The sequence below is a fragment of the Strix uralensis genome, chromosome Z (assembly GCF_047716275.1).
Source record: "Strix uralensis isolate ZFMK-TIS-50842 chromosome Z, bStrUra1, whole genome shotgun sequence".
NCBI lineage: Eukaryota > Metazoa > Chordata > Aves > Strigiformes > Strigidae > Strix > Strix uralensis.
In genome coordinates, this window is record NC_134012.1 from 75,373,871 (window position 1) to 75,390,240 (window position 16,370).

The window sequence follows — 16,370 nt, forward strand, 5'->3', positions numbered from 1 at the left end:
AAGTTACTCATACTAAATATTCATGTTTTAAATAAAGAAAAAAAAAATCAATCAGCAATCTGCACATACGTTGCATATCTTCTAAGTGCACATGCAATACAATGCATTCAAATTTTTTTCAGAATACAATGCTTACAAAATGAAACTTGTTTCATTACTTAAGTTGGGCAAGTTTTCCCAGCATAAACTGTATTTGCTTCTTTCTATCAGATACTCAAATGTATGAAATAAATGGAGACAGAGTCTGAATTACTGAATGGCATTAGATTCTTCCTGAAATTCACTAGGGAACAGAGTATATATTCTTTATATTTTAAAAGATACAACCTTTTGTATTTTAAGACTATTCCCTCTTCTTTTCTTGCATAAAAAGGTAACACCAACATATTGTCCAGACCACATAATCTCAAAGACATAACAGAAGTCTATAAAAATGGGAGATGAAAGTGTAATAGAGATGGAATTTGGTACCTAGCATCACTTAATATGTGGTAGGTCTTGCACTGAAAAAGAGCAAACAGACAAAAATTGATGATTCTTCACATCATCCAAGCTGAGAAACTCACTGCCATAGGATACTGAAGGTAATCAGAAACTCCATAGCTTCAAAGAGAGACTGAGCAAAAACACAGGGTGGGGGAGTAATCCATCAAATGCTATTCGACACAAAGACATCACCCCTGTCTCATGAAGTCCCTCAGTCTCCAGTAGTTCAGAAAGTATATGGAATATCATTGACAAATCCTGTAAATATCATTAGATTCTTCCAAGATAACTGAGGGTGTCCAAATGTAAGGGAAAAAAATTACTCAGTATTGCTACTGATTCTAGGAATACAACCAGAACTCAAGAAAGCAAAGTGCACTCAGAACATTTAAAGAAGTTTAATTTAAAATGAATATATCATAGCTTACAATATATAGCACATATGCACTATTAGGCACATATGTACTATATGTTACATAAGTAATTGTGTATATATTCACATCTGTAAAATGTAAATCTGTATAATCATAAACATGAATTCATCACTTTGCCTTTAATTTCATGGAGGTATATTTTGCTGCATACTGCTGAAGTTGTGTATATTTTAATGTTCAACTAAAGTATAGTGCAACTCACATAGAAAACTTTCATTTTACTACATTACAAGATGTAGCAGTGGATGGTTCATCTGAATCATCCAGACTGTATTTTTTCCACAGAAAATTTTCATTTTTTTTCCAAAGAGAACTTTCACACACTTCTCTCTCTTCTGTAACTGGGGGCTGAGGTGCTCTTTCACATAGCTTCTCTATGACTGCTATGTCTGTGAGCTTTCTGAGGCTCTCCTGATTCTGCTCATTGAGCATGTCCCAGAAATCTTTTGGTCTCTCCTTTGATTTTTCTACTTGCCCTGAAGGGAATCTCCTTGGTGATTCTATAAGCCCACTTCCATCATTTCTGAAGAGGTCATTGAGAATAGAGGTATCTCCAAGCAAGTCCACAAAAGACTTTTTCTTACAAGTCTGAGCTTTTCTCTCCCCATTTGCTGACTGAAACAGGGATCTTTTTCTTGGCAGCTGTGTTCCTTCTGAGTCCTGCTGTCCTTCACAACTTTTTACAGGCAGCACCTCAATTATTTCTGATTTACTGCTTAATGAGCCAGATGTTATAAAATCCTTGAATGCCTGACTGTTTCTCATTTCGATACGTTGAGTAGCAACAGTGGGCGATTGTTTATATTTTGCATCAACACACACATCTTGCAAGTAGGAGTCACTGTGAAGCTGCTCCACTTCTCCTTTATGGCCCTGCTGGCTCTGTGTTTCTGTAGTTCTGCTCAGTAGTAGTCCTTTAGCTGATGAAGATCCAGACTTAGATCTTCCAAAACTAAGAGTGGATTTCCTTTTTCTGGAGTGTCTTGTATCCACTTCTCTTTCCTCATAGTCATGTGAAGCTTGTGCTGGTATTTCAGCTGGGAGGAAAGACTCCATCTCTGGATGCTTGGAAACGTAGAATTCCTTCAACATCTTCTGCCTTGTTTCTGACGTAGCTTTTGCAATATGTTCTGCAAGTTCTTCCACTGATCCCATATTAAAGTGGGATACCATCTCCTCAAATTGTCTCCTGCAATTATCAAGAAGGAAAAATATGTTATTCTGACAACTTTAACTAGAAACAAAAGCAGCTTTTAAGCAATTTGTTCGATTCACTTACTTCACATAGCCCAGAAAGTAATTGCTACAAGCAACTTCCTTATTAGGAGCATTGTTTTATTTTTATTAGCAAAGAGAAGAAAGAATAGTGACCTTAGAAGAACTGAAGTGACTTCTGAATCCCAAATTCCAGTGTGATTTCCTCAGGTTATGATCCAGAGACTTACCTTCAGTGTAGCTAAGATATCATACCAAATGACCAGATTTCAGAAGGTATTTAGCTATCAAAAGGATGCATATGGATAGATAGTAGAATATTTTTTGGAAAAAAAAAATAGTTGCTCAAACTCATTTTAAAAACCCTTGCTAAGTAAGAGCTGGATAAACACATTCACAGGACACAGGGACTGTCCCCTCCATCCTATCCCGTGAGCTATGGAATATTTGTTTCTGCTAAGAGGCCAAGCTCTAACTAAAGGAGATCATTCTAATTGAGCTAGCCATAGTCTGGAGTCAGGTAAGCTAACTGGAAGGCTGGAGAGGTGGGTTTATGCTCCCTTGTCAGAGAAAGATTATGAAATATGTTACCTTTCCCGCATGTGGGCTCCAATAGGCATGAGATTTAACCCTCTATGGCCTCAAATACCGCTTGACTGGCTAGCTCCGACTACACCGTTTGTGTGTGGTGACCGCAGACAGCTTCCCACTCTACCTTACAACTACATCACATTTAGTCACCCTCGCTTATTGCACAGCATATCCAGATGTACTACAAAGTCTAACTGCAAGCCAGGTGCTAACAGATGACTTAAGAGTAAATGTGCTTAAGCTTGTTGTTAGATACGGCTTTAGTATCTTGGAATAACATCCTTAGTTGATTAATTGCCTTTGAAAATTTTACTTCAGCAAATTATTTGTAACTATGATTACGATTTTGAGTACTTTGGCACAAAGGGTTCTCCTCTACCCGCCTCTTAAATATTTAGAATTTTCAGTATCTGTAATAGTAAGCAAGTCAGGCACTTCAACAATAATAGTTTGGATAGCTGAGGCCAGCTGGCTAATATGACAGACTCTGAACACTGACAGGTATTATCTAGATACCAACTCTCATGTAGCAATTTAATTGTCTCAAGGCCAAATTGAAAATATATACCAAATCCCAGTTCTACAGGTTTGTGTAGTTAGCTACAGCTTTCCACTTTCTATTTCCAGATACCATCTGTCTATCGTTACTGAACTTCTATCTATATGCCAATGGAATTTACATATTTATAATAGCAATAGTTTAGGGAAAAAGGGAAAAAAGGAAGAGAGAAAAATTGTCCTTCCAAAAATGAGGGAGGAAACAAAAGATTAGAAGAAATATTAAAAGATATTGAGCCCCATGTTAAAAAAACCTAAACAAAAGGTCTGCTTTTTTTAATAGTCTTTCATTGAAAGTGATGAGTTCTAGGCAAAACCAGTAGGCAGTTGGAAGCTCACACTATAGAATTTGTCTACAGAGTTTAAACATTGGTTTGTAGTACTGCATGATATACATACCATGAACACTCATGGTGATGACATCTGTACAGTTATGTAATATATGACACATTGAATCAACACAAAGTGATTTGTGGGTTCAATTAATTTTTTCAATTCATATTAAATTAATTTTACTATTCATTTAGTATCATTTATGGTACTCTACAGTATGAGTGGAAGTTTCCCATTAGTTCTGCTTTTGCTGTAGAAAATAACCAGTATTTCCTGAGTATGGTTGAAAAAAAGACAAAAGCAACTGCCCAGAGGGACGTTCATTTCAACCTTAAAATTTTACTTCCATCTCACCAAAACAATCTCACCTGCGGATTCCTTTGGGTGTCTTTCCAACCAAGAAGGTGGTTGAACCTACTCTGTGTACTTGTTTGTTTTTCTGGGTAACAGGATGCATAACATACAGGTGATGCTGATTACCGTTTGCCAACATTTCTTGCCGTCCCTTAATAATGTTCTTCTTTGCTGTGTTGTCTTCTGGATTTTCTTCATTTTTCTAAAGTAAGACATGGAAATAGTCAGAACAGCTGTGTTTCTTACATAATGATGAGTTTTATTGCACCCAGTTCTGTCACTCAGCACTCAATGGTTTGAATGCTAAGACTGGGTTTAAGAGCTGCAGTGTACACTACCTACTCAGTCACAAACTTCCAAGGACACTGAAGGCCAGTCTTTATTCTCTAAGAGTAAGGTGGGATATTTTTCCAAACAGGTTAATTGTGATGTTAAATGAAAGCACTCAAAACACTCAAAGAGAAATTATAATCACAACAGTATTCAAAGATACCAAAGTCAAGGTAAAAACATTTTTATCAGTATTACAGTCTCTAACACACACACATATACATGCAATTATTCAGAATTGTAAAGATACTTTTGGAAGAGTAGTATTTTGGAAGAGTACTCACATGTAAAGGAACAGAAAATAAAAGTTAAGACATTAAGCTTTCATCATAATACTGGTAAGATTAGAACACTGACGCTTCTTAAGTGAAGAATGCCAATTTTAAATGTAATAGAAAAAGCTAACGTTTTAATCAAATTCAAGAAGACTGTGCTACAGAACAACTCATCATGCACTGACAGTCAATGTCTTGCACAAAAACATAATCCTATTTACACCTTAGTTATTTTTCAGAAATTTTCACAAATTCTTGTCAAAATTTCTCCTCCACCAAAACGCAAGCTGAGGTAAATATGAAAATTAAAGAATGTGTTTGAAGAGCAGGGAAAAACAGAAAAAACCAGAAACGCAACGTTACTTTGGGGGGTGGTTTTGTTTGGGGTCTTTTTGTTTTGTTAAAATTGAGATTAGGGGAAAGAATAGCTGCTTGGTGATGTTCTCAGTCCCCCTACTAACACTACTTTAGAGATGAAAACACAAATTGTGTTCACACCTTGTCATCTGCAGTTCAAAATTTGGTTTTAGATCTACAGTGTTTCTTCCCAATGTGTTTCTATTTGATCCATGTTCACTTCCTTTATTTCCATGGGCTGTTCACAATGTTCTTGAGCTTTAGGGTCTCACATCTGTTCTCAATCCATTATTTTGGCAAGTAACCTCAAACTAGCATACAGAGAGAGATGTTAATATTAAAGGACCTACAGGCATAAATTTTCACTTTAAGCTAAATGCACAACTCCAAAGATTAAAATTTCACTGCACTACTAAAAGTTATACTACACAAAACTGAAACCAAGGCCCCAATTAAGATAAAAAGCCTATTCTCCCAATAACGTTATCTAGAGCATAAATATTCTATCTTGCTAATTCTGTATACATTTAAGATGTTTACAAATATATATGTATTTTTTAAGATATGCATGGATAATACAGAACTTGGAAAATGTATTTTAAAAGCAGAAAGCAATGCTGCTTTTAAAAGGTATTTATTTTGATGGCATTTTTTCATACAAAATATTCATAGTATTCAGTTCTCACTATGATAAGACCTCATGTATTTGTCACTCTGTCAGGAAATCAGGATTGTATAATTTAATTCAACCCTAACCATGTCAATGCCCATCTTAAAAGTATTTTAAACCCCCATAAACATGCATCCATCTACCTCTTATTAAGCAAGACTGAAGTATATGAGGCAGCAATACTTTGGTTTACACATTTGTTCAAACACAGAAGATTAAAAATCTATTTGGGAAAAAAGCCAAATGTTGTAAACACGCTGAAAGTCATAAAATTCCTTGACTTTGCAGAGAAACAGAATTAATGTAAAAAGTACTGCTAATTGCAAATAAGCTCACAAATGGTATATTTAGTTTTGGAAGTACAAAACTTAAGTACATTGACCCAGGGAGCCAAACCCAAAAGAAGAGCAGCAAAATAGCACCATATACACACAAAAAGCTCCACTTCTTTCTACCTAAATTAGCTGCTCAAACTCTTTTCCTTAAAGAAAAAGTTACTATAAACAAGTTACTCCAAGAGCTGCAGGAGCTAATGCCAGTGAAAGCCCATGGCCACTGTGAGTCACTCCTGAAAAACTTCTCAGCTCTCTGGAGCAAAGCCAGTTGGTTAAATGGCACCCAGTTAGGCTGAAACACAGCAACTGGCTCTGTTGAACTTGTGAACATTTTTGAACATTTGCCAACTTAAATCCAGTCCCCAACTCCCAAATCCAATAATTTATTTTTAAAAAGTGATAAACATTTTGTCAGTAGAACTAAAACACTTATTTCAGATTTTTTTTAAGATGTGTCTGTGTTCACTAAAGGTCAAATCTGAAGTTTGCTACTCTGAACAATACATGGATGAGGCTCTAGGTAGAGGTAGATGAAAATATTCCCTGTATCTTTCTACTAGCATATCCATTAAATGAAGTGAAAACTTCAGTCAACATTCCAGCACTGTCAACATTCCACACTATTCTGCTTTCTTTTGAACATGGCTTCATGTATTATTCTCCTTAATTCTTCCCTCTCATGGTCAACTTCTTTCTGATTCTCTTTCACTGTTTGCCTTCTAACTCACCAACTGAAATATATTTCATGATGAAAATTTCCTTTCAACAGCTTTCTATTTTCTGTTCTTCAAGCACTTTCTCTACCAAACTATTCTCTGTGTGTGTGCCCATTATTTGCTCCTACATGAAAACCCATGTTGACTTTACAGTACTAGTCTTGGTCACCTGAATTATCACGTGTATCATATGCATAAGACAAAATCACAAAGAAAGACTGAAATTAATACAATTTGATTAAGCTAGGAACCTCTGACTTGTTCTTATATTACTGATACTAGCATATTTTATCTATTTATATCACTGAATGTCAGACCCTTTATGAATTAATAAATGTTATGACCAAAAGAATGGAATAATAAAGGAAACAAAAATACTTCAACACAAGAAGTATTCTGTGCATTTGGAAGTGCACATTATCTTTGCTTAGCTTAAAGTACTGTATATCCAATATAACTGGGTAAGTACAAGTGTTGCTGAACTTCTTGAAAGAACATTTTAATGATATAAGATCTGACTACAGCATTTCCAAATCATTACTGAAAAACTCAAAGACGTTAGTGATCAGCCCATAAGCATATCTCAGGACTATAAAGAAACAGTGATTCAATAGAATAAAATAAAGGAGAATTAAGAAGAACAAGTCAAATTTTTTTTGGTCAAAAAAAATCCAACTGTTTTGCCAAATAGCAAGTCTGGCTTTGCTTTATCGTTCAGCCACATAACTACTGAAAAATGTTAACTAATTTAACACAGGGAGGAGAAAAGTAGTCAAAAAGCTCAAATGGCACAAATAGTGACACAAATTCTTTCTCGTGGAATCCATCCAGTACCTAAATAAGTAATAACATGTTTTTCTCTCACACTAAGATATGAATATGCTTAAAAGTTTCAAATACATGATTATGGGCAAGTTATTCTGAATGACAATTAAATTCACAGTATAGAAATCCAAATACATTCTTGCCAAACATTATACCATCACACACACATATACTGTGTGTTAAAGCATATTCTTCATGTACCGCATAGCACTAATAGCGCTAATCTTCTGATTAGCCTTCTGAAATACATATAACACAAAGCTCAAGAAATACTCAGTATAGCATACAGTACGTGCTATATGAATTTTAGAAGAATTTTTAGAAGTAGATTGACAGCAATCATGAAAGCAGTTAGTCTTTACTAAATGTTTAACCATATTAAAGACAATATGCATTCACAGTGCACGTTATGAAATTTCCACTGTACAAAGTGGAAAAGTTTCACTTAAATTTGCCTACATACTTATTGATCATCTGATAAAGTAAGTGTGCCTATACTGAATTATCTGTAACACCATTATACATTTCTGTATTCTTCACATTTTCTCCTTTCTCAAACCAGCACCTTGGCAGTGGGAAAAAAGTGCAGCAAAATAATTCCTTTTCAGCAAAGATAAAAAAATTTTGACTGAATTACTGAATGTAACATTTTTACTACTTTATTCAACTTTGTGCACTTCCATTTTGACAAGAAAATCTTCACACAAAGTTCAAAGAAATAATTTCTTTACAAAGGCATTTCAAAGGTTTAGTTGAAGGCAACATTTTTTTGGCTTCCAAAAATTACATGAGAGGTTACACTACAGAAAAAATCCCAGTAAATGGAAAGAAATAAAGTTAACGAAAGTACAGTAAAATGTAATTGTGAAGTGCTATTGCAAGCTAGGGAAAATAACATGTAGAAGTTTTCTTATTCTATCCCCTCTTCATTTACTGCACTTACTCTGAAGAGGCTTTCCATATAATCCAATGGGTAAGAGGGATTACTACATAGTTGTGCAGAAAATAGTTTTTCACTTTTCATGTTCCATTTAGTCTATGGCTTTTTCAACATAAACATGTTATATCTTCCTATCACAGAAATTATTTTCCTCCATTCCTCCTTCTTTTGTTATAAATGTCTCATTCTTAAAAGTATATATCAAGTTTTGGAGACCAATAATGAGTTTCCAGTTCTTTGAGTTATATATTACATACAGGCTCTAATCATGAGTCCAGCAAAAATGGTAGCATCTACACATTTAAAGTCCCACACCAGTTCACAGTTAAGGGTAATGTTCTTCAAGAAGAATGAAGGCATGCTGCTCAGCATCAAGGAAAAATTTAAGTGCCATCATGCAGCAGTCACTTCTACTTAGATATTCCATCTTGAATCTGCAACAGATCTTGGATCTGTTAGCTCTGTGTGACAATCCAGCTGTCTCCTGCTACATAAGTACATAAGTTTTAAAAATAGTACACACCTACCAAACCCAATTTTTGTCCTTCTTTGACAGTACAAAACTTCAGTATCTGTTCTTCCTACAACAGGCATAAAGAGGTGGCTCTACACTCTGGGACAATGAATGCTAATCCATGTATAAGCATCATCAGACATGACTGAGGTGACTGGCCACCTTAAGCCTGTGACTTCCCTCTTCCTCTCTATAGCTCCTTCAAGCAAGGCAAAAGAGAACAATGTTCATCTTTTTAAGTACAGCAAGATGAAAATGTATGGGAGAGTAAGTGAGCAGAGGCTAGGAGTAAGATGAGAAGAGAAAAAAAGAGAAACAGATTCAGGGATACTTGCTTTTTAAGCTGGCTCACATTTGTGCAATTCCTCAGATCACCAGATTTAGAGGAAACTGAACTTCCTTCAAAAACCTGGATCTGAAGTTGAAAACATGTTTGCGTAATTATCCCTCAGCCACAGTTGTACTGTGTCTGAGCATATTCCTCTCTTTTACTGCCTGACTACCCAAAGTATCACTATGGAAAGTATCTTGGCCAGATAGTGACTTCCAGTCAGCAATAAACCTCTCTGACTTCCCCACTCACAGCTGAAAACAGTGTTAACAGGCTTTTCTCTTCAGGTATGCATGAAACCACTGCTGCCAGATATCCAGGATACTTTCCACTGCACACTTTCATTGTTTGTTTTCATTTCTAAAACAAACAAGAAAGGCTTTCTCAGATCTCTAGCTGCCTTGTAGCCACTTAAATCATACAAAAGCACGAAACAGTGAATTCAGTATGACTGTCCTCTTAATATACAGCTTACAAGCAAACAATAAACCCTTATACCATATTCTACTTTATATTTTCCCATTCCCTCAAAACCTGAGAAAACACATGACTTTCTAGATATATTTTGAATTGCAGTGGGTTTTGGATGACTATTATTTTGATCAGGTAATACTTAGTACATTCCAGTGAATTTATCTACCCAAATTATAATTCTGAATTATTTCAGCTAATCTTTTGTCCCTTTGTAATTTTCCTTGTTTTTTCTCTGAGAGCTTTTCTCATAGTATGTATGAATTACTATGACCTTTCTATATGCTTTTCTTGAACATATGCTATTCCTAGGTATTGTTTTTATTTTACCTATGTTTTCTCTACTTGTCAGGACATATATAAATACCCTGAAATGTTTGCTACATGACTGTTCATTCTTGGTCTTGTTTCCTTCTCTCTTCTACACGTACACATGTCAGACAAGAATTCTTCCTAAATTATTCTGCATGCCAAGGAAGATAAAGTGTAATAGCATTCACATAAAACTTCATGTGGTTTCTCTAAAAATGAGGTCCACATGGTTAAGAAGATAAAAGAAGTTATCAAATAATGAGACTGTTTCTATTTTCACCTGATTCTTAAATAAACCAAAATTGTTTTTCTATTTATAGAGGACACACTGCTGAACAAACTATGTACTTTGGAGGGTTGTGGCGAGTTACAGATTCCATAGTTTGAAATAAGCCTGAATCTTAGAATATTTTAGAATGATTTCCCATGTGGACATTCATTTTCCCTCTGAATTTAACTTTCTTAATTAAAAAGCAATCTCACTCAGACTGAATTTATCTACTGTTCTAACAAAACAGGATTGTAGAATGAGAATTAGAGGTAATTGTATAGCTAATGGTTAGTACCACAGTTGTTTTAGAAAATGAAGCTAACCTACCTCAAAATTTTAGAATACTGTAGGACAATTGCATTTGTTCTCAAACTTTGTGAACTAAACAAAGTTACTCAGGATGTTGGCTATGACTGCAAAGGTATCTAATATTCAATAGTATCACAGCAGACCAATAGCTGAAATATTCTTTAAGCTATGAAAACTGTTAGGCTTACTCTGGGTCCAAATTACTCTTCAGAAATATTCTGCCAATATCAAGAGACCAGTATTTAACTATTCCTGCTGATAAAAGCAAAGAAATTTTATCAGACTCATACATAGTTATTTTCCTCTGGTTGTCACATCTAGATTTTCTGCTTGTATAAACTGAGACCAAGGGCATTCCATAAAATCTAATCTTTTGCTTGGTAGCGGAGAATTGACAACTAGGTCAACTGAGGACAGACCGTTCTCTCAGTTTCACATTTACTTCTGTTTCTTCTCCAGTCAGGTAACAGAGCAAGAATTTCTCACTGGGAGCAGTTTATTTAATTTGTTGACTCCTTAAGAAAAATAATTCCTATAAGCTGTATCACTTTTATTACTTTTTTTGCACCAAAAACTGGATCATAGATCATCATAGTTATTACTACTGTTGAAAATGAGAGGAGATAATCAGCCTGTCTCAGAATTCAAACCTAAGGGAATTGTTTATTCCACCAGAAGTCTATGGACTTGCACCTATCTTCTTTCACTCTCACCCCTTCAGCAAACAGTAGCAAAACCAAAAGCCATGCACATACACCATAACGCAAATGCAACTACATGCTTCACAGAATGCAACATATGAACTCACCACACTTTAAAAAAAAAAAAAAAAAGCCATGCTGAAATGGTTAATTTCATTGTAAACTGAAACAGTAAACTCAATAAAGCAGCATTACAGGCCAATCATTTGGGAACAATTACTTTAAAGCAATGCCATTCCCCATCCTAGATGAGCAAGGATAATGGAATGTTATCTCCCAAAAGCCTACTCTTTGTAAACAACTATCTAAACTTGTTGAATCTGAAAGCTGTGCGAACACACTGCGATCAGAGTTACTATAACTGATAGAAAAGTCTTTGTTCAAATAATCTACAAAATGTCAATGTAATACAAATAAGATAAAGAGAAGTTCTTAATGACACAATTTTTGTATTTACAGTATTCTCAACAGCACTTAAATCTGCATTGGAGATACAAAGGGCACGTTTCTTCCTAGGCTGACAGCATGCTTAGTCCTCTCATTTACACCACATTGCAATAACATAAAGAGGGGTTTACCATTAATCCAGGTTTTACTACAAAGCATCCCGTTATTTCTCTGTCAAACACTGGCAACAGTGCCAAATGTCTGTCATCCAATTCAAAGGATTGTCGTCTTTTATAGTGCGATTCTTGTACGAATTTATAAAAATACAGATATAGTTTCTTAGAGCTGGTCACAGTCTACATTTTGGCCCGAGTTCATGCCACAGAGGTTGAATATGACAGCTGGCAGGAAGCTGAGGGGAGAATACATCCTCCCCCTTTTCAGTCACCACATTTCTGTTGCCATAGTGATTAATCCTCAATTGAATGGCTGTCTTTGTACATTTCTTTTCAGCAAGACTTTAAGTAAACTTAAGTTGAAAACATGCAGTTGACTAAAAAAGACAGACTACACATATTCAACAGGTACAGTAAAAGGTCCTGTGACAAATACTTTTCCACATATTAAAAAGTGCAAAGTAGCTCTAATGTGAGACATCAGTTTTTCAAACTATTTACTATGTGCTGTTCCCATTTTTGTCTTTTTTTTGTGAACCTCCAAACCTTCTCCAAAGTCTTCTCCATGCTCCACCCCCCCTCACCAAGATTCCTATTGAACAAATATTACACAAATTCAGCTTTATAGGAACTAGAGAAAGCCTATTCCAGACCTCTGTATTTGTGTAAAACATTTCACATAGGTTGTTTTTGACAACAGAGAAATTAATTAGGAAATTAAGGAATGCAGTCATTTAATTCAGAATAGACTAGAAACATTAGAAAAATATATTTAATCTTGCCTCTTGGAGGCTTCTACTTCTTATGGTAACTAAGAAAAAGTTTCACAAATAACAGTGCAAGCCATCCAAAAACCAAAGGGAGTAAAAAGTTCCTGCACTGAAAATCAGCCAGGCTGCTTTGGAACCTGGAACCCACCAGGAAAAAAAAAAGATCAAAAAAAAAATCCAAACCTCTAAAAATACTTAGTAGATTATTAAAGTCTTAGAGAAGTTGTTAACACTTTCATTTTTTTCCCTAAAATTAATAATGTCAGAATAATTTTAAGCAAAATATCACACAAATAACACTTCCCCCCACCAAAAGACTGAAATAGCTGTAGGTCTGCTCTGAAAATTATAGTTTGGCTTTATAAATCCACCATGTCTAGTCTACCGGCTCATTTCACATGTTTTCTTTAAGATTTTGTTTGCAATATCCTTCTTTCTGTAGTTACACAAGATAGTTCTTCATTTTGGTTTTCAGCTATCTTCTTAACAGATAGTGATGGAGTAATAGAGAAAATAATCTTCCGTTTGTTTCATGAAAAAATAATTAGTTTTTAACCAAGTCTAGTTGCATACATGTGTAAACAGAAGACTTGAATTTAAACTAAAATGCAGAACACATATTGTTCAATGTCATTAAATTGGGCTAAACCCAACAAAATAATGCAGGAAAAATCAAGTCATTTATTCCAGTACATTAATTTTTAATATAATCTTCTTCACTCACACGTCTACAAAAAGACCAGAAAACCCTTCTCACAAATAATCTTTTGTGAAGTAGCATATCAAGTGTATTTTGTGGTCATACGCATAAGGAAGCAACAAAGAACAGCTTTCAGTAATTTTTACTGGAGTGGAATTCTGCCACACTAAATAACATGCATTTTCTACCCTCAGATGTTTAGAATACTGAAGCCTCATGTGATCCTCCCTGCAACATGGCATCACAGATCTGACCATAATTTCTGTCTTAACACATGTACTGGTTTTGGCTGGAATAGAGCTAACTTTCTTCACAGTCGCTAGAATGGAGCTATGTTCTGGATTTGTGCTGAAAACAGTGTTGATAACACAGGGGTGTTTTGTTAATGCTGAGCAGTGCTTGCACAGAGTCAAGGCCTGTTCTGCTCCTCTCACCACCCCACCAGCGAGTAGGCTGGGGGTGCACAAGAAGCTGGGAGGGGACACAGGTGGACAGCTGAGGAAGTGGGGAGACATTCAGAGTGATGGTGTTTGTCTTCCCAAGTAACTGTTACGTGTGATGGAGCCCTGCTTTCCTGGAGATGACTGAACACCTGCCTGCCAACGGGAAGCAGTGAATGAATTCCTGGTTTTACTTTGCTTGCATGCGCAGCTTTAGCTTTACCTCTTAAACTGTCCTTATCTCAACCCACACTCTTCTGATTCTATCCCCCATCTCACCAGGGAGAGGGAGTAAGTGAGTGGATAGGTGGTGCTTAGTTGTCAACTGGGGTTAAACCACAATATCTTATGACTTGCTATGAAAAATAGCTAGACATCATCGCTTGCACAGAGAGACACTTGACTGCTTTCAGAGACACTTAGGTTCTGGGATGTACAATGAATTTTTAGAACTACAGAGGAAGTTGAGATGTATTATTAACCTATAATACAGTATAATATGTATCTCCAAAATTTCAAGAACAGCTTCCTGCAACACTTCTGCATGGAACAAAAATTCCTGGCTTTGTTTTGATTACTGGGGCTCTTAAACACCTCTAATTATTGACACTTCAGTGCCTTCCACATAAGTAGCACGATCAGAAACATCAACTGTTGGAGGGAAGATTATCATACTGTTCTTATATCCTTTCTTCTCAAAATCTACATTGATCTGACACTGCCAGTTGTGGTCAATGGTAAGAATATGGACAATCTTCAGACACAGGACAATATGTACAATTCAGGAACTGTTAGTAGTAAGTTAAAATATTTTAATTGTAATTCTAAGTATTCTATATTTAAGGGGTATCAAGTATATAAATGCCATGTCTACCTAAACAAAAAGTTATTAGTCTTTTAAGCACCTCCCTGATTATACTTGCAAAATAAAGTATAAGCAGATCTGCACTGCTGTAGATGACTATTTATGAAAGGCCCCTCTATAACAAGACAACAGTATCTCTCTTAATTGAAAATGCTGCTCTTACCTAACAGGTATAGAATCTTATTCTATTTCTGTGCAATTCCATAGGCTTCTGTGATAAAGGAAATAGATTCCACAAAACACAATTTATTTTCCTTTCTTCAGGATCATGCAATAAAAAAACCTTTCACATTTGTGTGCTTCTATTATTGTCGTATACAAACTGTCTTCAAATAGTTATCCTTCTTTAATTCAGATGCTGGACAGGATTTATTTTGACTAATGACATTTAACCAAAATATAGTTTATTCTCTTGCTCGTACAATTAATGCATACTTTATACTGTTAATTGTACTACTTTTAGATTTTATCTTACCTTTCATAGCTGGTAAATTGTAAGAGAACTCTCATGACGTCCTTTTTTTACTTCTTAAAGGCAGACTTCACAGTCTGGTTACTGTTACCTAACTGTATTTTCAATAGTCATATAGAATTTATGGAAACACATGCTAAACAAGCATTCATTACTATAAACATGAACATTCTAGCTAAACTAGTCAGTTAGCACAATTCCTTTTAAGACAAACAAAAATAGAGAGTATGACAGCATTCCCTACCATCTCTGGATAAAGAAGAGTCAAAGGTTCTGCAGCAGTCCTGAAGCCAAGTACCAGGACTGTTACAGAACCTGGAGCACAAAGCAAGCAAGAACAAAAGAAATAGTAGCGAGACCTGTTTCTCATAAAAAGAACCAGGACTTTGTTCCTTAAGCATTTTAAGGTACAGAATACCACCAGGTTAAAATAATATGTTCCTGAAAGAAAAGGTAGCTGGGGTGTATAAATACTAGCAGAGGTAACATTAAGGACAGACTGACTACTTATTACTGGATAAAAAATACACTTGATTGAAACCTACAGTTTAAAAGGTTAAGAGAGATTTGACTGTGAATTACAATAGTGTCCACTGTCCAGATCTAATGCAGACCTTCTGAAGTAAAATTAAGGGAAGAAGCTATCACCAGATAAACACCTTTTCTTATCCCAAAGTTCAAATCTTACACTTTTTATAACCAATTTAAATCCAAGCTTATTTATTCATTAGTTACTCATGTTCTTAAATGAGATGTTACATACCTTCAATATTCTTTTCTGAGTAACAAAATTCCCTGCCCTCTGTCCCTTCTACCTTGGCTTTCAAGGATCTTCTTCCCATGCAACCTCTCTCACTTTGAATGAAGAGTCCTCACAGGTTTTGCAGTCTGCTCCAGTTTTAAGCAGTTTCTACAACTCAAGTGACTACATTAGTCTCCATGCTTCAGCAATAAAGCAAGGACTAATCAACCTAATTTACACTCCTTTTAGCTACTACAGGTAGAAAACCAGGAAGAAGACATTTTTAATATTGCTTTCCAGTGACTTATTTTTGCTGTTACTCATATTCACCTTATTTCTATAAGTTATCTATGTAAAAGTTTGTGGGAATTTAGTGAAGAAAAAATGCAATTAGGTGACCAGTCAGTAGCAAGAAATCAACAAAATGTCAATGTTTTTACAAAACATTGTCTTAATTGATTACTTTCTCTTAATATTTATTAGATTTTGC

The 16,370-nt window shown here is 35.4% G+C and overlaps 1 protein-coding gene across 4 annotated transcripts in view; it reads right to left on the minus strand.

Annotated features, from left to right (window-relative positions):
* Positions 1 to 860: 860 nt before the first annotated feature.
* The window catches only part of ERCC6L2 (ERCC excision repair 6 like 2), a 61,086-nt gene continuing 45,576 nt past the window's right edge, over positions 861 to 16,370 (minus strand). For all 4 annotated transcript variants that reach the window (XM_074856056.1, XM_074856054.1, XM_074856057.1 and 1 more), the window contains 2 exons: positions 3,986 to 4,173; positions 861 to 2,109 (listed from right to left, as the gene is read on the minus strand). In XM_074856056.1, the coding sequence (XP_074712157.1) occupies positions 1,134 to 2,109; positions 3,986 to 4,173 (1,164 nt within the window). In that variant the 3' untranslated portion in view covers positions 861 to 1,133. The remainder of the gene's footprint in view (positions 2,110 to 3,985; positions 4,174 to 16,370) is intronic.